A 22866-nucleotide genomic window follows, 5' to 3' on the forward strand; every position below is an offset into this window, starting at 1 on the left:
TGAGTGAAACTCTCACAGCAACTTCACCTCTGCTCCAGGGTTTATAAAATTTTTCCCAACACCACCTTGCCCAAAATGTAAGTCTAGTAGCAAACTGAAAAAATCCTGCCACATCATTTCCCCCAAAGCCATGCATGTTCATTTTCTATTCACTCATCTTCACTCCCTCCCAGTCCAATCAGTTCTGTCCTCTTCCAATCAGTGCTGTTCTTCTAAATTAAAGATCAGGTAATGCTGCTTTCCTGCCTTTTTGCTGGGCTCCTCTGCTGCTGCCCTCCTTCCTCAGACTGCAGAATGTCCTAGGCTTTCCAACTCCTTTCAGTCTGGCCTTCTTAGAACCTTCACCCTACAAATGCATTAAGGGCCTGGCTTTTCAGAAGTGCTGAGCATTCAACCTCCGGTTGATATCAGGAGAGCTGTGGGTGCTCAACACCTTTTAGATCTGGCGTTGGCTATCTTCCACTCCCAGAGCTATCACAGGGAGTTGAAAGCAATGAACATTTCTCAGGAGGTTTTCTGTACCTTGGCAGACTGAAGTCTTTCATAATGTTTAGGCTTAACATTTTTAAGATAGCTTGTTTTTTCTTGCATCTTATTCCATATGATTCTCTTTCTCTGTAAATCAGGTCTACCTTAATTTTTTACTTGCTCAGAGTTTCATTTGTTTTTCATATACTTCCAGAGCTCACCAACATCTTAATGTATGTGATGGCTTCAATCAGTCCCTTTCATAATTTTGAAGAGCCCTACCCTGATTAGGAAATTGTAAAGTCCATTTTCATGCCAATGAAATCCTTACTATAGTGAGTGAAAATGTAAATGATACAACGATGCCAAAAATCACTAACACAAATCAAAAATAAATTGCCAGAAGAGGGCAGCACCTGCTCATAACATAAGAACAGTCCTCTGAGGTGGCTGCTATATGACCGTTTTAGTAGGCAACTTTAGAATTTTGGTAATATGTGGGGGAGCAGTTTGATTGGATTTGTTTCTGCAAATGGAAAACAGCTGATTAATATTTAGATTAAGTCTTGAGAAACAAGTCCGAAGTGTATCTTATCTTTGATTATGCAGATCTCTTCAAAAACTTGAGCAATATTGTCTGTTTTAGCAGCCAGTGTTAAAGGGGATTAAGAAATGATTGATGAGTAGAAATGCACTGTAAAAGTGTCAGAAGCAATGGGCTTACAATTCCTTTTATTCTAGAAAATCAGATTAATATTTATGTGCCTATGCAGGTCTTGATCTTACTCCTTGAGCAGTCAGAAGTTAAAGTCTGTCTTTATTTACAAAGTTGAACTGTCAGTTTCTTGTCACCCAGTGGTATGTCCAAATATCCAGATACACAGAGGTATTCAACTACACTCTGCTGTTAGTCATAGAAAACCGTTGTTTTTTTTTTTGTTTTTTTTTTTTACAATGTGGTAATGACACCTCAATCATATCCTGGCAACGTTCCTCATAACATATCACTGATTTCCCTCCCGGCCTACTCTTCTTGTAAATCTTACATGAACATTTTGTACACCAACGGGTTGCAGTAGGACAGGTGATCACAGCTGTTCTCTGCAGTGCAGTTAGCAGTGTATTTTGTAAACTAGTTTAGAGATTTCTATTGATGTGCCTAAGTAAACAATTATCCGTGTATACATAATAATCCTGAATGTAGCAACTTCATTCTCTTACTCAGTGATAGAGCTTTCCATACTTTTGCAATATCCTTTCTATGAAATATTAAATTAAGGTCCTTCTCACCACAGCTGGTGATGATAAAAGTGGAAATTAAGGATCCCAGGGGACTCTTTATTAAGGGATCTTGGCCAGGGCATCAGCTCTTTTCCCTTCTCTTGTTGAAAACAATTAATTTTGTCCCACGATATGAGAGCGCTATTGCTGAGTACATAATGGCTGTGCTGTTTTCCTACCAGTATTTTATTTGTTACTTTGTAAAATGATTTGGGAGATCCGGGGTATGAATGGCACTATATAAGCTATATTCTGGTTTATATATCTTTTAAGTATATGGATAGGAGGTAAGAAAATAAAATACTTGGTTTTTGTGTTTCAGAGCAAACTATTTTCCTTTGTAATACTTACTGCTCCTGGCTAACCAGGATGTCTGTTGATTTAGTCACTTGAGCTAGCAACCTCTGATTGTATCAAAACTTTCTAATCAGTTAAGTTCATCTACTAAATATATAAAATATTTAGTTCTTTTGGAGGAGAGTAACATCAATAGTTTTCAGCCTGCAAAGATTTCCTCATTTTCAAGATGCCACTTTATCAATGGTTATAATCTTAGAAAAACTCTTGAGGGACGAGAGAAAAATATATAGCAGGGGTCTCAAACACTAGTTATTTCCTGTGGCCCGCCATAGCTTGCCTCGGCCCCCCTGAGTGCGCCGCGTCCCCGCTCCACCGCCTACCTCCTAGTACTTCCCGCTGTTTGGCGGTGCTTAGGACTTTCCAGGAGGGAGCGGGGAGGAGCGGGGACAGGGCGCGCTCAGGGGAGGAGGCGGAGAAGAGGTGGGGCTGGGGCAGGGATTTGTGGAAGGGGTTGGAATAGGGGCAGGGAGGGGGTGGAGTTAGGGCAGGGAAGGGGTTGGAATGGGAGCGGGGCCTCATGGAAGGGGTGGAGTGGGGGCGGGGCCGGAGGCAGAGAGGGACTTTGTATCGTTGTATGAAAAGGTGTCAGTGATGCGGCCATCTGGCCAATGTACTAGTCCTCATGTGGCCTTCGTGGTGATTTGAGTTTGAGATCCCTGGCATATAGCATATGGAAACATGTCTCTGTTAACTTTTTTGTTTCCATAGTTGGATTATTTGATTTATTATGAAAATATGCCCAACAGTCTTGCTATTACTTAGCAGATCCTTTTCAGCAAGGAGCTAAGTGTGCCATGAAAGTGGTGGAGTATGCATGGGTGTATTTTGTTGTTGAGGATGCTATGTAATGTGCATTTATTTACACTATCATTCCTCAAAACAGAGAGTTGTATTGAGAGGTTACAATGTTGTACGTGTAGTCAGAAGTCCTGGATTTTATGCTCTGCCACTGACCCATTGCATGCTTCAGGCAAGTCATTGAACTATTTTGCCTCAGTTTCCCCATCTGGAAGACCAATATGCTAATGCCTCACAGCAGTTTGATAAGTATTATGCAAACAAATCTTTTATTTAAAATAAGAGACCTGGAACTAACATGACACATGTCAGCTGAGGCTAGAACTCATGGTATCTTCCAGACTTTCAGGCCAAAAGGTTTTTTGGGCTGCATTGCCTGCATACCATACGGAGCCATTCGGGGAGTTTCGTAGGAGTTGGTGCAATTTGAACATTTTAGCAGCAGGCTGTACTGAGCATGTGGGAATGTTAATTTTCCTAGGGTTTATAATTTGACCAAAGCTTAGCTGGTTGTTTTTTGACAGTGACAGCAGTTCTCATCCTCCTTTCTCCATCTTTCACCATCACCAAATGTCAAGTCTTTGCTCCATGAGATGGAGGCAATAGATCACTTACAATGAACGATTGGAAAACCTCTTTTTTTTTTTTTTTTCTTTTTTTAAACAGAGGGAAAAATAAGTACTTTTGTCTAATTTCATTCTTGGCTGTGGCATGTTTGCTGAAACATTCATGAAGATAATACATCTATTTGCAGCCTGAAGCCAACACCTGGCATGGGAAAAATTTAGTCCAAACAGTAAATATTTGTCAGTTATAAGTAACTGAAGAGTGCTTTATAATGGAAAGTGTTGGGCAACCTTAACTAGAGGTATCACTAACGGCTCCACGTAAAAGATCTGAAAGCAATATGTATATGATGTGTGTAATAACTAAAAACAGCCTTCTAAGAAATTTCCTTAGTTCAGATTTCAAACAAAAAAACACTTGTTTTAGCTTAATAAATTTCACTTGTATGCTGGTTACACATCAGTGGCCAGATGATTTTGTATGTATTTTTGTTTTTTCCCCTAGAGACTATTATTTTCTCTATGGGCAGATATAGATCTGGGTGAATGACTTGGGAGTTGAAATAATGGAAGATCATACACTGTTCCAAAACTATTGGTGTAAAGGAACTTTAAAGTCAGATTTTAGGAGCCAGATAGTTTTGTAAAACATCTTTATGCTGAAACCTTTCTAATTTCTGCATGTATTGAAGCCTATGAATAGCACACTCTGGGATCTGCAAAGAAAGAATTGAACAGGGTTCCCGTTGTCTCATTAAGAAGTAGTTTTAACTTTGCAATAACTTGAAGTTTGTGATATGAAATCTTAAAGAAGCAGATTAATATCTCCCTCACTGTGGGTCTGCTGAATTTATGGATTCCCACATCTCTAATTTCATAGCACTCATCTCTGATCTGTGAAAGCCACAAACTTATTCTACCTGTGATGGGGTCAACCTCTAACTTTCTCTGACATCTTTTAATCCAGTCACCTACCAGTCTCCATTCTCTAATTTAACCTAAAAGATTACAGAACTGCATTCTAGGGAACTGCCATGGCAACCGCTAGACATCATCATTAAGATGTGGGCGGGGGGAGGAAGAGCTGGGCTTCCCAGGGCTGGGGCCAGCCTCCAGAAGCAGAGGTGCACTCTTACACACATGCTTCTTTAGGCAGCAGCAACTTCCACAGTCCCTGGACACCAGTGGGGTTGGCAGACTGCATTCTACAGTATGAACTCTAGACATTCTTCACACTCTGTGTGTTTGTTTGCTTCAATCCAGCTTTCTACTAAACTCCAAGTCCTATTGGTCCCAACCTCACTCTCTCAGCCTGGCACTCTCCTCAACAACCTGCCTTCCTTTCCTTCCTCCTCCTTACTTCTCTGCCCATATTAAAATATCCCTTCCTGAGATTTCCCTTTCCCGCACCTCTGTCCCATAATATAAGCCCCTGTGGCACTTCATCCAAAAAGAACTAAGACGACCTATGCAAATCTATTCCCTGACCATTTTGCTTTTATATTTCTTTCCCCTAGCCTTTCTTTTTAGACCACGGACACCATTCCAATAGGTCTGTACATTCTGAATGTTACTATAATATGAATAATAGTAATGAGATGTCTTGGGGCTTCTGGATCCCAGCTGTGTTGCAAGCTAACTGCCCTGATTCTGCAGTGCATTGTGCATGGGCAGATGCAGCATTAGGGCCCAAAGTACTAAAAAAAAGAGCACTAAGGGAGACCTGAATGATCAAGCGGCTCAACACACCAAATAAAAATACAAACAAATGTTTCGTTTGCATGTCCTATTAGTGTTGCGTTCATATTGGCTTATATGCATAGCTAAACTCGTTATACTGTGCAACACCATGTATAGTATGAACTAACAAGTCATGACATTTTGATACTGATTTAATGAAACTATTCCAGCAGCAGTCAACCTCAATTTTGTTAGCCCAGTTAGCAGGAAATTCACAGTTCACTTTTTTCATTAAGACATTCTGTCTACCTTGCTTTACAAGTGTTTGAACAATTTAAATCACATTTTAAATCTTTCTCAATTAAGCAACCAGCAACAATTCAAATTGCAAGATGCATAAATATTCATCAAGAACCTGTTCTGCCATCTTTTATGTAGAAGCCTTTATCCATGATGTGCAAAAGTATGATTATTTTACCTACTCTTTTTATATTTAATGATTAAAGACTTGGATGAAGATCTTAATTGGGAATCTATAGAGGCCTGGATAGATTTACTTGTAGATTGTTATAATAGTATCCTGGTGGTACTGCAGAAGTGTGATGTGTGCTCTACACCAAACCTATAATATACACTGAAACTGGAGCATTCTTACACCATTACAGATGTGTTGCTTTGAGACCTCATCAAGACACATGGGTGGGTTGGTTTTTTTTTTGTGTGTGTGTTTTTTTTTTTTTTACTTTAAGGATTTCTACCATTCGTACCTTTAAAAACAGCGTCAAACACCTGACAAAGGGGCCGACAAATGTATTGCAGAAGGCAAGGCATTAGTTGGATGTTAAAAGCAAAATAACACCCAGCAAAGACTATTTGAAGGAAGGTACTCATGTATTTTAAAGAAAATATGACTCTTTGGTATATTCTCAGTTTTTATTGAGAATTGGTGCATAGGGTATACCTCGTAGGCCATTATTTACAATGATCTTTGTTGTGCACAGCTTAAGGAAGAATATGAATGCAAAATGTAACTTTACTCCCAACTTCTGAGAAGCATGTTATTACTCCGCCAAAAGAGGTTTAGTGAGATTATTCCCAGTTTCTTGATATGGCAGAATTCCAGACAAATGTGTGAAGGGAAAAGCTTTAGCACCATCTGGAATCCACAAAGGCCTGCACTGCTGGCTGCCACCTTGAAACACTTATTTATAGAGAGATTTTTCTAAACCTGTTAAGCGCTTTCTTAGTTTATTAAGCTTTTTCCACAGTATAAAGTATAACAAGGTGTCTAAGGATCAGTGAAAGAATAGATAGAATGGCTTTCAAGTGGGATTCTGTAGTGAAGTCATCTTCTAAATGCAAATAGCTGCAAAGATGGTACATTGCAAAAGTTACTCAAATAGAATATGCTGTAACATTAAGTTTGCAGAACTCTTTGGAGTAGGGGGCTTATGTGTGATCTCTTAGATAATTTCACCCTCCCTTATTGTAGCTCTTGAATAGGCTTTCTCTGATCGTTTGGAAGGCAACTGTTAGTTAGTTTTTATTTTTATTAAGAAATTATGTTAAATGTATACTTCTGCAAATAAGGAACAGCTCACACACAAGCGAAAGGCACTCTAGAGCATTTGCTTTCCTGCTGCTTATCAAGATTACCATTTCAGGTTCTTCCATAGCTTGAGTATGGGCTGCCAATGCCAGATGGCACGGTTTCTGAGAGAAGAAGTAGCTTTTGCTCCGAAGTAATACTGACAAACAATACCAAATTAGCATAAGCAAATGTCAGTGAGTTAACATAAAGCCAGCACTATTTCTGTCTTTTCTTCCTTTCCTAGGCCATGGGTGTTGAGAGTGACCAAGAGATTGTGCAGATGATTGGTACAGAAGAGCACGTGATGGCTGCATTTGCTCCCAGTTTGGAAGAATGCCAGAAAGCTCAGATTTTTACACAGATGCAGGTGTGTCTTTTCATATGGCCATAGGCTATAAAATCTAAAGATGATGACTATTTATTTTGCCATTGGTACGTGGGTTGTTGACACAACAGTTTCATGGTTTTTTGTTATTTTTGTTTACTTTGGGCTTGGGGCCATACATGTCGCAAGAAAATTTCTGCTCTAATTGTCTGAGGAAAGGAGAAGAAATGAAGCCAAGACGCATCTATTTGTACTCAGACATGAAGTAGCCCATGTTTAGTGTATGTGGTGGGTAGTGAAGTCTAATCTGAGTGAGCTGGATTTTTGTTGAGGGCCTCAAATTTTTTTAGAGTTGGTCACGCCACAGACAGGAACCTTCCACATGAGTGTGCGAGTGCTTTCATTGTGCATGAACTCTACCGAAATTCTAATCTTTTGCATAAAAGCCAGTAATAATAGCCACCAGTTAAGAATGGGTCATAATTCTCTTCAGTCTGAACGCCTTAATTAGCTGGAATAGAGGCCATACTGCTGTATCTGTTTTTTTCATGTACTTATTGATCTGTTAAAACCAAGCTGCAAAAACTTAGTTTATCTCTGGTATTGCATTATAAAAATGATCAAACCTTTTCATAATTAATCTTGAGTTTATTAAACTGGATCTCTTGTTTTCTATTTTTCATCCTTTTGGATTTGTCACAGTTAGGACCGGCATAGAAGCCCTTTTAAGTAAGAGCGTGAAATAATAAAACGGTACAAGGGGAGACTGCAGAGGGAACGTAGAGACAAAATAAAACCCTATTAAGAAAACATTCCATGCAGGAAGTACCAAATAGAATAAAGATAAATTGAGTAGAGAGGCGATGAAATCTGGGGAAGAAGGTGAAGGACAGCATAGGAAGGATGGTCTAATGGATAGTGCACTGGTCAAGGTTTGAGACCTGGGTTCAATTCCTGGCTTTGCCGTGACTCCTTGTGTGATCTTGAGTAAATCACTCAATCTGCCCTGAGCCCAAGTTCTGTAAAAATGGGGGTGATAGCTCCCTTCGTACAGGGGCAGTGTGAGGATAAAATCCATGAATGGATTAGCAGGTGCTTTTCTACTACGGTAATAAGAGCCATGTATACATAAATAGATGTGGTTACTACAGGAAAGGAAATAAATCTTACTTGTAATTTTCTCTGGATACATGCAATTACTATGTTAACCTGGATGAAACTGTCAGACTAGACAAGAAGGAGTTGGAGATGAAAAGTGAATTGGGAGGAATTCATGTCTTTGGCACGTGGAGCCGTGCTTCTCATGTCCCCATGATGGTTTATTTTCCTTATATTGTGGCACTTATACCTTTTCACCATTCCCTATTCATCCACAGATGTTACCTATGTATAATATTGAAATGTACAGTATGTTATTTATTTGTCAGTTATGTATATTAAGTTGATCACCTACGAAGCTTTCTGTGATGCTCATGAATGAAAGGTATTATTTAAAAATATGTGGTGTTTTTCACTTCTGTGACTTGACTTTGTAGCTATGCCACTGACAACTAACTAAACTGCAATGATTATGAAAAATGTGTGTACATGTATAGATGACATTCTTAGTACTAAACACATCTGTGGTACTTGCTTGACAGGCATTAAAGTACATAGGAAACAAGGTACGAAGGCAGAGGATGTGGGGAGGCCCAAAGAAAACGAAGATGGAGGAAGCACGAGAGCTGCTAGCATCAACCATCCTGACACATGTTCCTGTATGTAGTGTTTCCCTTAACTTGAAAAAATGTTATTTTGGGGGGTGAAACACAAGTTTTCCACTAGTATGAATCCTATTAGAGAGTAAGACTTCTAATGCAATGGCTGAGATTTTTAAGTAACATGTTGTACTTTCCCATTCAAAAGAGAGCCTGCTGAAATTGTTTTAGAACTTGACTGAGTTCTGAATTAATCTCATAGTAGTAGACCAGTAAAACCTTAAAAAGAACAGTGAAGCGCCCAGGAGACCTAAGAGACTTTCAGAGCCCACTAAGTAGAGCTCTTCTCTTTACGACAGACTCATTTAATGACGTGCCCTCTGAAGCTTGCAGACGCTCTAGGAGAGAGACTGCTATAAACAACTCTAACCTGATCTGCAACAGATCCTGCTTGTATAACAGATGGATCTCAATCTATTTAAACAATGATTTTTTTATTTTTTTTATTTTTTTTTACTGTTAGCTTTCCAATACAGTGTGCAAACTAATACACAGGTGGAATGATGAAAAGTGAAGAAGGGAAATTGTCTGAAGATTGGGAGGAATGCTCACCAAGAATGCAATTTTCAAGTTTTGTAAAAATATGTGTAATTATGTTAGAGAAGACCCCAAGGCCCCAGTTAGGATTAGAACTCTGATAGCAGCTGGGCAAATAGAAATTGACACAATCCTTGTCTCAAAGAGTTTGCAATCGAAGAACATGAGCAACATACGAAGAGTAGGGGGAACGAGACTATCAAATACCAATTTTTATACACAATGTAATGTTTTTAAATTAGTTTTTGTAATTATATAAATATCTACTTTTCCTAGTTGCCCGTTAAATATTGGCTGATACCTTATAGGTGTCATGGCCGAAGTGGGTATTGAGAAGGGATTCAGAGGGGGAGTACTTACACGTATTTGTGATAATGCCCTCTGCAATGTCTCTGGAGATCCACTTTCAATAGTATAGACTAGAAAATGTTAGTATTTGACTTTCCTGTTTCATATAAGACATAATGAAGGTATTGCAAAAACAAAAGTGGAAAAATTCAAGCTAATGTAATACCGACAGACTCTGTGGCTCTTAGCTAAGGCGGTAGAGAAAACTCATTAATATCTCTCGCTCGCCCGCCACTAGATGGAACAAAACACTATACCCAGGAGGTGTGTGGGTTACATACTTCCCCTAGCTGAGGAAGCCCGTCCCGAGTTTCAGGAACTTCCCAGTTGAAATCCCAGATCCCGCACTTGTAACGCCAGCAGACCCCAGTCGTCGGCGGGCGGGATCGAACCTGGGACCTTTGGAGCTTAGTGCATCAGCTAAAAGACATATGCCTGTCTCTCTAAGTGGTCTCAGTGCCACTGGATGGGACAGAACACCACACCCAGGAGGTGTGTGGGTTACACTAAAAAACCCAGAATAAATCGTTAGAGGTCTGTCTGAAAAGAACTGCTAGAAAAACCTAATGTTGAACTGGTTGGTTTGTGTGTTGTTTTAATTACTTTTTCTGTGGATTCCCTAGCACTGGGTTTTCCATCTGGAGGTCCTGCTTCCTTAAGCTGCAACCCCAGATGCCAGTTCAAGTGCCACTTTCATGAGTGTGGTATAATTACTGAGATAAACAGAAGGAAAGAAGTCTGCATTTTGAGACCTTAGTCACCATATTCACACATTCTAGGCTTCTCAACAGAAAAGTGGATGTATACTCTCCTCATAGCAGCCAACCTTATAGTCCATCACCATAATTAGCACTCATTGCAATCGGGAGCAAAGTCAAGAATGTAGAGCACACGGACCTCTTGCCCCTAAAGGTAGAATTCCTAGCAAGTATTAAAGTACAAGAGGAGAGGTTTGAGTTATCTATGTGCACTGTAGCTCCTCTGTGGGGAAAGTGTTATCAGCCTGGTATTATTTGAGTACAAAAATTCACTTTTAAGATAAATAAATTCACAATATATTTCTAAAGGGGAGGAAACTCACTAGCGAAATAGGTGTTTGAAGAAATCATATCCTTTTCCGTTATGTAAAAGATAAAACTTTGTCTCCGTAGCTTTCTCTTTCCTCTCACTTCAGCAAAGGTTGAGTAAGTATAGTGGAGGAGATAAACAGTCTTCCAGCAAACATGTCTTGATTTTGCAGGGATTTTTTTTCCAAGCACGCTCTGTGCCAGAGCCTAAACTTTATTAAAATAGTGTGATGAGGTGAACTGTATTGTGAATCAGTAGTTGCTGAATTAGAATTTGTCTATTTGAATGTGAATATTCAAACGTAACAATTTTTTTTCAAGTGAAGTGGTATTTGCGAGAAAGGTCTCCTCTGTAGAGAAAAACAAGTGACCAAGGAACATGAAAGCCCTTCCTATATTAGAACAGTTATGAGGAATGGGGGCTGCTAAACACACTATTTTATTGCTAGTCTTCTTTTAAAAAAATGGCACAGGAACATTCAAACATACGTTTCTTCTGGGAATCTATTGATGTCTGCTAGTATAATAGCTAAAAACTAAATCTGCAAAACATACAGAACAGAAAAGTCCTCCTCTCTCCAATGAAGATTTTAAGATCTATTTTCCCGGTTATGAGTATTTTTAAAGTGATGACCAGGCAATGTATCGGTTGCATACGGCTTCACTTCTAATTAAAACAAAACGAGGATTCTGTGGCTATTGGATTGAGAGAGAGAGTTTAGAAAACCTCAAACCTTACAAGTGGGGGATCAAGGAGCAACATTCTCAAATTGTGAATGGAGCTCCATCCAGCCTTCCACACAGGAAAGTTGTTATGCAGGAACTTCAAAGGAGAGTTTATCCAAATTGTGGGGGTAGGGAATATGTGATTTTTGGAAGATAAAGTCTCGCTGTCTATTCTAAGGGTGTAAATGCAGATTTGGTATTACCTCCCACACTATAACGTTCAAGCTGAATCTAAATGGAAATGTGAAGTCTTGAAGGCTATTCCTTGATGCAGTTGAAAATCTCTGGGAAACAGATCTGAAACAGAGTGGAAAATAATGATTCCTAACTCAGGATTGAGTTTATTGGTGGGATATGGGACAGAAACTTGCTTTATGAGCCAAGCTCTGTATGAGAGTGTGTATGTGTGTGTGTGTGGCAGGCAACGTGTCTCAATTTCCAGTGTAGTTGAAATAAGTTTCATTAGTAATAGTTGCTTATGTTTACAAAATGCCACAGTATTGAATTATTCCATTTCCTGCAAACTTTTTTCTTCATAGCTAGACAATGTCCGATATCAATTCAAAGGATTGCCATAACATATTTGACGTACATACTTATTCCAATCTATTTCATTTTAAGTTCTCTTTCAATGTTCCTAACACATTTAAGATTTCTCTTGGTGGCTTTCATAATGTAAAACAAGCCCCATTCTACAGTCCTCACTCAGGCTCAACTCCCCACTGATTTAAGTGGGGATCTTTGAGTCAAAACTGCACGTTTGATCCTGTGATATCAACATTTTTCTCAAACCTTTTCGATTACAGGTAAAAGAGTTTCATTTCCGTGCCAAGTGCATCTACACAGCAGTGATGGTCCGCAGGGTAATTCTGGCCCAAGGAGAAAACAAAGTAGATGACAGAGACTATTATGGAAACAAGCGATTGGAATTGGCTGGACAGGTGGGTCCCCACTCTGGGGCTGTGTGATTTTTGTTTGTGTTTTGTTTTTATTTAAAAAAAAAAAAAATGTAGATGTGGGGGAACCTGTCGAGTTTGATTTCCTCCTCCTTGGCTTTTCTAAAGTTTAAACATGTGCTTAAGTATAGGCATGCTTTCCCTAAATTGGGTCTTAAACAATATAAAACACTGAAGAAAGATTCTCACCCTCACTCTGCCCCTTTACACCTGGGAATAGGGTTGGAGCAGTGTAAGGGGGCCCTAATAGCCCCAGGTCTGGCTGTAGGAGAACTCTCTTGGGACACATACTGCAGAAGACCCCTGTAAGGGCTGTCTTCTGAGGATCCCCTGGCAAGCTGTGGTGTAGGGGTTGGGACCGGAGGCAGGAGGGCACATCAGGGATGTGCTGCAGGCCTGCAGAGATTTGGGGCAGTACTGCAGCTCTTAGAACTGCCCCAGCAGGCTGCCATAACTTAGACAGGCCCCTTGGGTTGTCTGAGTTATGCTGGGGGTTTCTCCATCCCCAGGAGCAGCTCAGTTTGGGAAGGTGCAAAGATGGCTTAAAGCAACCTTAGCTCCCATCCCTCTGGGCTGCAAACTCTGTGCTGCATGTCCTTGCATGCTCCTGATAAAAGGGGTGTGTTGTCTATATGTCTGTCAGTTTAGGGCACTGACCACTTTAGTTACCAAGGCCCTAGTATAACTTACATTATTTTACATTGTATTATTTAGTTGTGATGAGGAAGTAATTTAGATTGAGGTTGGACTTCATTGCTTGACTCAGTACAAATTAAAACTATGTATTCGGGTATATAATAGCATTTAAGGATTGCGCGTGTTTTTATGTTGTACTACCTCTGTATCTTCTTAGACCATACATGAAGAATTTAGACTGATGTACATAATGAGGCAAACTGGAAAAATTGTGTCACACACACACACGGCATTTACTTATGGATTTGTGGTTGTAGGCACACAGCAGTGCCCTGTGCTCTTTATGCCTATCCAGAACATGACACTCACACCTCAAAAATTCAAAGTTACCATTATCCCCACCCACCCTCACCCCTTACAAGTGCTTTAGAGTAAAAACACAAACAACAAATGTGAGATAACCAGGTAATGCAAAGTTAAGATCTGCCAGAAAAAGAGAAACAAAATTTCTGAAGCACTCTCAGCTATTATGGCAGTTCAAGAAGTTATCTCATGGTATCTTTCCACAGTGACATCCTGGGAGAATGCACTGAAGTTAAGATGCTTTAAAATAGAAAAACTTCATCTCCAAAATACATATGAATGTGATCTCTGCTCCTTGAAGTCTTTAAACCACGATTTGAGGACTTCAATAGCTCAGACATAGGTGAGAGGCTTTTTGCAGGAGTGGGTGGGTGAGATTCTGTGGCCTGCGTTGTGCAGGAGGTCAGACTAGATGATCATAATGGTCCCTTCTGACCTTAGTATCTATGAATCTGTGACAGTTTTCACACAACTTCTCTTAAGTTATCAGAGCTCAAATAAAACAACAAAAAGTTTTAACTAGTGTAACAAATGCCCTTTTTTCAAACACCTAACAAAACTTTGCCTAACTTTCCTCCCTAACAGAATTCTTGCTGATTTTACACAAGCATGGAACGACTTCAGCCTAAAGCTAATTTTCCCCCCTGGAATATTATAATTGACCAAATGTTTTAAGATTATAATTAAAGCACCACTGCAGCCTTAACTTGTAACATTATTGCTATAGTTCTGTAGTATTGTAACCAGTAAAAGTAATCATTAATTTGCCACTATAGCCATCCTACTTAAATAAATTGAAGGTTGATTGTTTGCCTTGGTGTAATCAAATCACAGAAAACATAAATACAACCTTTCTGCAATCTGAAACAAAAGCATTCTGGTTGCAAATGTTAAAACTGCCATAGTTGGTTAAAGTGGTGGTGTAGCCATGCTGGTCCCAGGATATTAGAGAAACAAGGTGGGTGAAGTAGTATCTTTCACTGGACCAACAGAAGGTGGTCCAATAAAAGATATTACCTCTCCCACCTTCTCTCTCTAAAAGTTGGTTAAATTAAATGGGAAGTGTTTTTTTTAACTGTAGAAGATCATCACAACAAAGGCAATGCATAGTAGTTTATTTCATCATGGATAGCTGTGCAGTGATTGCGTATATTTGTACCATTTGATTTAGTAGTTCTAGTTCCCTTGGGATTTCCTAAATGATCCTTGGAAGCTGAGCATTTGACTCCCCTTTCCTCTTTCCCCCACCCCAACACATGTTAACAGCATAAACTTGATTTACCTGTACCTGGGGACTAAAACAATTAAAATAAAGCATAGGATGAGATTTCACTTTTTCTTTAAGTATGTTTTAAAATGTTTACAATTAGCAGAAGTTTGTGTAACTAAACGGGCTGAGATTTTTAAAATGCTAAATTTGTGTTTCTGGAATAAAAATCCTGTTGCTTAAAGATTTGAATTAAAAAAGAGCATTCCCGTGTGAAGAAGAAAACATAGCGGTCTAAACAATGTAAAGACATAAAAGGCATTGTGTTTATAAAAATGTGTGAAAACAATAGCTACTAATTTCACACCCCATGGGACAAGGGAGTATGAAATGTGCTTTAGCTTTAGATAACAGAGTTGTATCCACTAGCCAAGCTGGTTTACAGAGCTTTCTCTTAGTCTTTCTGCCACTAGAGGCTTGGTAGGCCAGGTGCCAGCAGAGGTGTTAGCAAAACCTACTGATTTCAGGCTTAATCTTTTCACCTACCTTTTCTCTTTCCTTAATGTGTTCATTATTTGCTGAGCATTACTCTGTTCTTTGTCCTCAATTTTTTTTGTTTCTAATGCAGCTAGCTTTGTATGGGTGAGATATGGAACAGCACCAAAATCCGGCACCCTGGAAAGCAAGGGATTTCTACCCTGTGACAAAAGAATACCGCCTTGACTTCAGAGATTGCCTAATCCCAGCTGTTCTGATAATATAATTAAGGCTGCCTAATGTCTTTAATTTTGCAACCAGTTTGTGTGAAAAGGAGAATTTGGCATTCTAAAGGCTTAAACACTAAATAACAATCTCAAGGCGCCTAATTAGAATTCTCTGACATTAAGCTAATTGGTGAAACTGTATTTCAGCAGCTTAACTTCTTTATTAATTTTTTTTCTTAGGATTTTCAATCAATTGATGAGCTGTCAGTATTTTTTTCTTAAATATAATTTGCTCTTTAGTGCTCCTGTCTTAAGCTGGCTGAAAGGCCTTGGACTAGCTATGAAATGTATTGAATATTATCACTGGCATTCCATCCCTTTTCTTTTAATCACTTACTCTTGACCTAAATAATGTGGTTATTGTGAGACTTTGTTTTGCAGATATTCACTGCTCTTACAGAGAGGCTGTGAAAGTACAAAAATTAGCAAAGTGTGTAAGGCTTTCAGGCTGGAAAATGTAAAGTCGGTGTACTTAAGATATAACTTTTTACCTCAAAGAAAAAGAGATTTGGTTTGTGTCCATATTCACTACAGTTCCTGGCACTGGAAGATTTTAGTGGAATTGTAGTGTTTATTTTTAGATCAGCAGGTTCAGTGCAGAAAATATTTTTCTAGTTGGCTAATTAAAACATTTTGTTTTTACTGGACATTCATTTTAAGGTATGATCAAAAGCGAATTTACATCAATGGAAATACTCTTGACTTCAGTGGACGCTGGCTCAAGCCCCTTGATCATTAGAATTGTCAGGGGGACAAACTGCAAAACTGTTTCCCTCTCACTCACACTTCATTCTCAGTAAAGGGGTATAACTTTGAAGACTCCAGTTAAGTTTTCCTCCCTAAGAGTGTATGGTCTGTATGACTTTTAAAATTAAGTAGAATGATTTTGAGCCAAAAAGGAACTGTTGTTATGGAAGCACCAGCTGTGGCTCCATAGTCAAGGTGTGAGTTTTGCACTAAAGCCTGGTCTACACCGGGGTTTAGGTCAATGTACCTACGGCGCTCAAGGGTATGAAAAACTCCGACCCCAGAGAGCTGTAACTATGCAAACCTAAACCCCTGGTGTAGATGCAGCTTCGTCAATGGAAGAATATTTCCATTCACCTTGCTACCGCAGCTCAGGGAGGCAGAGTTACTACAGTGACAGAAACTCACGATAGTAACAGAAGGAGTTTATCTGTGGTTACAAGAGCATAGCTATGGTGCCATTGCTAAGCTGCTGTAGCCCCCACAGTGTGTGGACAAGCCCTTAAAGCAGAGATTCAAACTTTTTCTTGTGTATTTAAAAAAATATATAGTGTATCCTTCCCAAAATGATAGCACTTACTCTTTTGGATATAGAATGAATTTTGTGGGAAATTGTAAGTAAATCTGTTAATTAGTTAAAATAAATAAAAAGTGAGCCCTTTAAGAGATTTTGCACCCAGTGTCAAAATGGGTTTTTTTGGTCCCAGTTCTCATAACAGAATAATGCAGAGGCTTCATACAGCCTCTGTAGTGATACTGTGTGGAAGTGGGGAGGGGAAGAGGAAGGAAAAAAACCTAATGACTTTAAAAATTAATTTAAACTGTTCTGGAACCACAAACACTAAAATGTCCTTATCAAGGTTATTGCATGATTTCCCCGCAGAGTTAAGGTTGTTTAGAAGCCTCCAGAGGGGTTTAAGAGATAATATTTATCCAGCAGACCACTTTGTCAAGAGTTTAGTATGGTTTTACTTTTTATATATATATAGCCTCTGCTGTTGATAGGATAACATCTAGCTGCCTTCTGTAAATTACCAAGCTAATTGCACCTCTGGCCTGTCCTGGTCTCTTTGAATGCATCCCTTCTGCCCCTGCCCACCTCCCCCACCCCTGATCTCAGGCCTTGAGCTGTCTGCTTTCTCGAGGTAGAATCACAGGATTCTCACACTGTCAGATGGTGTTGGGCTATATTCCCCTGGTGCTAACCGTGATTACCTCAGCAGGTCCAATTTAGATTCAGTACCTGCAATTTTCTTCTTTCCGGGAGCTATGACCAGTGGTGTCCAGTGACCAGACAGCCATCTTAAAACAAGGTATTGTCTGTTTAGAACCAAAGCATTTCAGAGAAAAAAGATCTTAAAACGATAAGCATGCTATATGCATCTCTAGCCTACCAGAAGTCTCTTCCCCTTCCACGAGGGGAAACTGGTAGGTCTAAACTTGTTACAGACATCCCAAGACCTTTAGGGTCTGGATGGCAGTCTGTTCCCTAAACTCATAACCCAGTTCAGCATCTTTGCTTCAGGAAGTGTCTCTCTAAATCCTGCTCAGGTTTTTAATTGCCACCCACCTTATCCCTAGAGGGACCAAGTCATTTTACCTGTTTATAGCCCTTTGATCTGTTAACTCTCAGCGCTGGCAGAACAAGTCTTGCAACTTCATTGGATATAGGATGTAGGATACTTTAACTAAGAGCTTTCCTGTTGTCTTTCAAGTGTGTGCTGGGATGTTTTAATCTGGGAGCTACTGTCTTCTTCCTGGTGTCAGCCCTCATGCAATTAAAGCAATATAGGCATATAATAAACATTCCACTAAACCAGTGGTTCTCAAACTGTGGGTCAGGACCCCATTTTAATGGGGTCACCAGGGCTGGCTTAGACTTGCTGGGGTGAAGTTGAAACCCAAGCCCCACCACCCGGGGCTAAAGCTGAAGCCTGACGGGTTCAGCCCGGGGCATCTAGGCTCATGTTACAGGCCCCATGCCTGGAACTGAAGCCCTTGGGCTTCAGCTTTGGTCCACCCCGCCCAGGGCAGTGGGGCTTGGGCTTTGGCCTGCCCACCCCAGGGGTGGGGCTCGGGCGTGCTTGGGCATTGGTCCCCCTCCTGGGGTCGTGTAGTAATTTTTGCTGTCAGAAGGGGTTGCGGTGCAATGAAGTTTGAGAACCCCTGCGCTAAACCAATGTAGTGCCACTCTCTGTCTCAATAGCTAGGTCATGTGCAGCATTCATAAAATTATGACATAGCTGCTCCATGTTGGCCATGCCCTGTCTACTGGCTTTGTCTTCATACAAGTCATGTTGATTTACGGATGACCCATAATGAATGAAGTGTGAGGGAAGGTGGCTAAAGCACTCTTGGCAAGAATGTCACCATGACTCTGTTAGTTTTTTTTAAAACCTGTGATGTGGTGGCTGTGCAGGATACACGAATTTTGGTCTCGGCCCTAGCATCCACAAAATCTCAGTCAGCGAATTTGCTTGCAGTCGTCACCAGTTTAGTTAATCCAAGCTGCCTTTGCTCAGGTGGAATAATGCCCCTTCCATTGTGAGGAAATTTTTATTACTTTTATGCATCAGATGGATCTGAGCTGAGTTGTTTGCTTCTCTGGATGCAGGATAAGATGTGGAGTGAACAAAAACAGTCTTCTCTGATTTGAGTTTAGGCCAGAAATGTTTGCTGAGATATTGGAGGTGTTGGGGTCCTTTTTGTATCCCTCTCTAAAGCTCATCAGAAAACACTTTTTGTTTTCTGTGAGAAATTTTGACTTTTCATTGAAAAACCGAATGTTTTCCCAGCCGAAAGACACATCTCGTACAAAATTTCATTTAGTGAAAGACCCAATTTTGCATCAAAACAGTTTTGACAAATAACTGTCAGCAGCCCGGTCCGTATCCCTTTCTGGCTGGGGAAGGCAATGGCAAAGAACTGACTCTACTGCTGGTAGGTTCAGCGCTTCCCTCGGGGAGTACACATTGCCAGCCTCTCTAAATGTATAAATAAATAAATAGTACTCAGGGTTGCTTGAACAAGCTGCAAGTGATGATGGCCCGTCTCAGGGTGCCGCTAGGAGGGCCTGATAGGGCCATATGGTAACAAAGGCATGTTGTTGGTAAGAGGGTATCATGTCATAAACAAGAGTAGTGCCTATACAAATTGCATTACTGGGAAAAGTTAACACGCCTTTCCATGGAAAGGGTGTGGCTGAAAATTCTTATCCAGACTATGTCTGACCCTCTGTAAGCAAGTACACAGAAAAGAGATACAAATCCCAGCAAGACCCCTGTTTTTCTCAGGACTGCAGGTGAAGTAGTTTGGATGATCTCAGAAGGTAATATCATAAGCATTCCTCCACTGCAGAGAACACACTTGCTGGGTCTACAGGGCAAGACATAGAGATGTTTCTTTAGCCTATGGTGTTCAGAATTTATCTCCCTAGGCGTACGTCTGCACTGCAGTAAAAAACCCATGGCGCCGAGTCTCAAAGCCCAGGTCAGCTGACTTGGACTCACAGAGCTCTGGCTACAGGGCTGTAAAACTACAGTGTAGATGCTCGTGCTGGAACCTCGGCTCAAGACTCCTCACTGTGTGGGGTCTTAGAGCATGGGCTCTTAGAGCATGGGCTCTAGCCTGAGCCTGCTCATCTGCACTAGTTGTATAGCCCAGCTGCCTGAGCCCCGCAAGCCTGAGTCAGCTGACCCAAGCCAGCTGTGGCCATGCCTCAGGTCTTTGATTGCAGTGTAGACCAGGGGTTCTCAAACTTCATTACATCGCAGCCCCCTTCTGACAACCAGTATTGCTACATGACCCCAAGAGGGAGGACTGAATCCTGAGCCTGTCTGAGCCCTGCCGCCCCAGGCAGGGGGGCCAGAGCCCCAACCATTCTTGGGGGTGGGGGAACCAAGGGCTTCAGTCCTGTAACCTGAGGGCCCTCCTCCCCCCCCACACACACACACACTCAGTGCTGAAGCCCTTGGGCTTCAGCCCTGGACAGTAGGGCTCGGGCTTTGGCCCTGGGCCCCAGCAAGGCTAATACCAGCCTTTGGCGACCCCATTAAAACAGGGTCCTGACCCGCTTTGGGGTCCCGACCCACAGTTCGAGAACTGCTGGTGTAGACATACCCTCTGAGACCTTTTATATATGGTGACCAAGATGGGAGGAAGACCTCTTCCCTGAAACACAATCAAATAGAGAAATTGGATATTCAAAAGGAAAGTTTAAGTAAATACTTCACATGTGTATATTGAAACTCAGTAGTAAAGGGGAAAGAGTGACTGCTAAGAGATGTAGTTGTACGGTGATGTAGGAACCTTAACTTTATTTACTACTTCAGGTTATTTAAATTTTCAACCTTAGGTGCTAAGTTTAAATCTAAGTGATTTTGCATTTAACATATAGAATTATTTATTTAGTATTATTGGCTTACATAGTGCTTTATAGATATAAGAAAATGTTCTCCCTGCCCTGAAGAGTTTAGTTTAGGGTGCCCAATCCTGCTGTCTTTAAAGCCTGGTGGGAGTCTTGCCCTGTATTTCAATGGGAGAAGGCATAGGGTTAAGCATTAGGATCTCACAGGATCCTAAAGCTTGTAACAAGCTTGTCCTCAGCTGCTTGAGTTGTGCTTTGGGAGAACTCAGCTGTTTCAGGAAGATCACTTTTAATTGGAAACAAAAAAAAAAATAAAAAAAATTCACATTGATTCCAAAGAGAGAGAGATTTTATTAAATGTCCTGGTACTCCTGAAGCACAGCCGTATTCAAATCACTCAGGCTGCTGTTGTGAAAGCTACTAGTCTTTAGACTCCTTGTTGAAATGATAACCTGTAAGTTAGACCACCTCATAGTTGTGAATTCAAATGACTTTCTGAAGTTTTCATGCTTCTGTTTTTTTGTGTGATTCATCTAAGATGTCAGCAAAATGGAGGTCTGACAATGTTGATTTCAGATGTTATGATTTCCAGTGGCTTTTGACTGTGCATAGATCATTTGCTTTGGGCAGCCTAGCTGGAGCATGTTGGTGGAAAGATGGCAGATGAGAATGGGTGGCCCTTCGTGTTGGGAGAGAAGTGAGTGACTGGCTCTGTGCTTGCAGGGGAGGAGACAGTGACATTATGTGCAGTTCAGAGGTGACAGTTATAATTCAGTTTCATTCTTCACACACACAAATTAAATTATGCAGTAGACTCCAGAATGTCTTAGCTGTGCTTGCTGATTACCCAGTTTATTCAACACTACAATGCTTTGTATGCTGGGAACTACCATTTTTGGCATTCAGTAGCTAGTGCATTTTTAGTCTTTCTGACATTCGAGTTGCTGTAAAACAGAATCTCAGAATAGGATTGTCAAGTTTTAGAATTTATACTGCTTGTTTGAAAAACTAATCGTTGTAAACATTGACAGTGCATCATTTAATGCAAATTTAAGTATTTTGGGAAAGCACTAGTGTTTACTGGAGGAGGTTGGGAAAGCAGTGAAAACAATCAAATAGCAGAGCAAAAAAAAAAAAAAAAAACCCTTTAGAGCATGGAGGACATCTCCATAACAGACAAAAGGCAGAAGAAATCACTGTATAATGTTAAAATACGTGGAGAGCATATATGAAGAAGAGGAGGGGTTTTGGAACCAATAAATAGCAGCAGTGCTGAATAGTTACTTTTATACCATGGCGTTTTATCCCAATCCCCTTTGTAGGTAACTCGTGTACCCACCTGTAAGCTCTTCATTTTAGTGATTATATCTTTCTGTGGGTGGACAGGGTTTGGCACATTGCAGGAGCTACTTGAATATAGACAATAAATATGAAATTAGGCGGAGACTTGCATAAATTGCGGATCAGTTGACCATGGCTGCAAGGCTAGGTAGCTTACAGAATAACAGGAGGTTAGATGTACATCAGAGTACCAATCTCGATCATCTCAGATCTACCCTGTCAGAAATGGGGGAAAGGAGTTTCAGCTGCAGCCAGAGGGGAAGCAGGCAGTTCCTGGCAGCTGGCCTGGAGTCACTGAAAGGAAAGAACTTGTCCCAACTCTTTTCTGCAATAGTTGTGGTAACTGTCTGCTGCCCCTCCCTGCCTCATTCTGACCATGCCAGCCCTGCACCACCCCCAAAATCTATATTGTTAGGATTCTTTCTAAAAGTGCTCCACGCAACAGCATCATTCTTCCCTGCTCCCGAGGCATCCTTCAGAGGGAGGGAGAGGGGAGGAAAAAGGCCCTGCTGTTTGTACAAGTAGAATCCCTAAGAGGGTCTTTTTTTTTCCCCACCCTCTCTGAGGATGCCTGCTTATGCAGCGGAGTCTGGGGCTGAATGTTAAGGCAGTCAAATTTCTGTATAGCCATAGTTTTAAATCTTGAAAAGTAGTTGTCAGGAGATCAGGAGAATCACACCTTAGTGGTGGCTGATCAAATGAGATACAATGTTACCAGGTTGAAAAAGGATTTTAATCAATAAATGGCTAGTGCAGCCTCAGAATTTTGAAAAGAGAAGTATGGTGAAGAAGAAAGCCTCAGATAAATAAGAAAAGAGTAGGTGTTCTGGGCCATTTGTTGATTTGAAATTATTTCTAATCTGGTCTTCTGTTTGCCTTCTCACCAGAAAGTTAGGTACTGAATATACAGTTTTTATTCCGTTTAGTAAGATGACATTAGTAAGCATTGGTGACCTAAAATGCATCACTTTTGGTCTGTCAA

At 40.6% G+C, this 22866-nt stretch overlaps 1 protein-coding gene across 9 annotated transcripts in view; it reads left to right on the forward strand.

The window, feature by feature from the left end:
* POLR3B (RNA polymerase III subunit B) overlaps positions 1-22866 on the forward strand; it is a 124379-nt gene that overhangs the window by 25877 nt on the left and 75636 nt on the right. For all 9 annotated transcript variants that reach the window (XR_005222586.2, XR_005222598.2, XR_005222588.2 and 6 more), the window contains 3 exons: positions 6989-7111; positions 8710-8826; positions 12311-12445. Coding sequence is in view for 5 of the 9 variants with exons in the window: in XM_037880104.2 (XP_037736032.1) it covers positions 6989-7111; positions 8710-8826; positions 12311-12445 (375 nt within the window). In the remaining 4 variants the exon portion in view is untranslated. The remainder of the gene's footprint in view (positions 1-6988; positions 7112-8709; positions 8827-12310; positions 12446-22866) is intronic.

Source organism: Chelonia mydas, chromosome 1 (assembly GCF_015237465.2).
Source record: "Chelonia mydas isolate rCheMyd1 chromosome 1, rCheMyd1.pri.v2, whole genome shotgun sequence".
In the NCBI taxonomy this organism is placed as follows: domain Eukaryota; kingdom Metazoa; phylum Chordata; order Testudines; family Cheloniidae; genus Chelonia; species Chelonia mydas.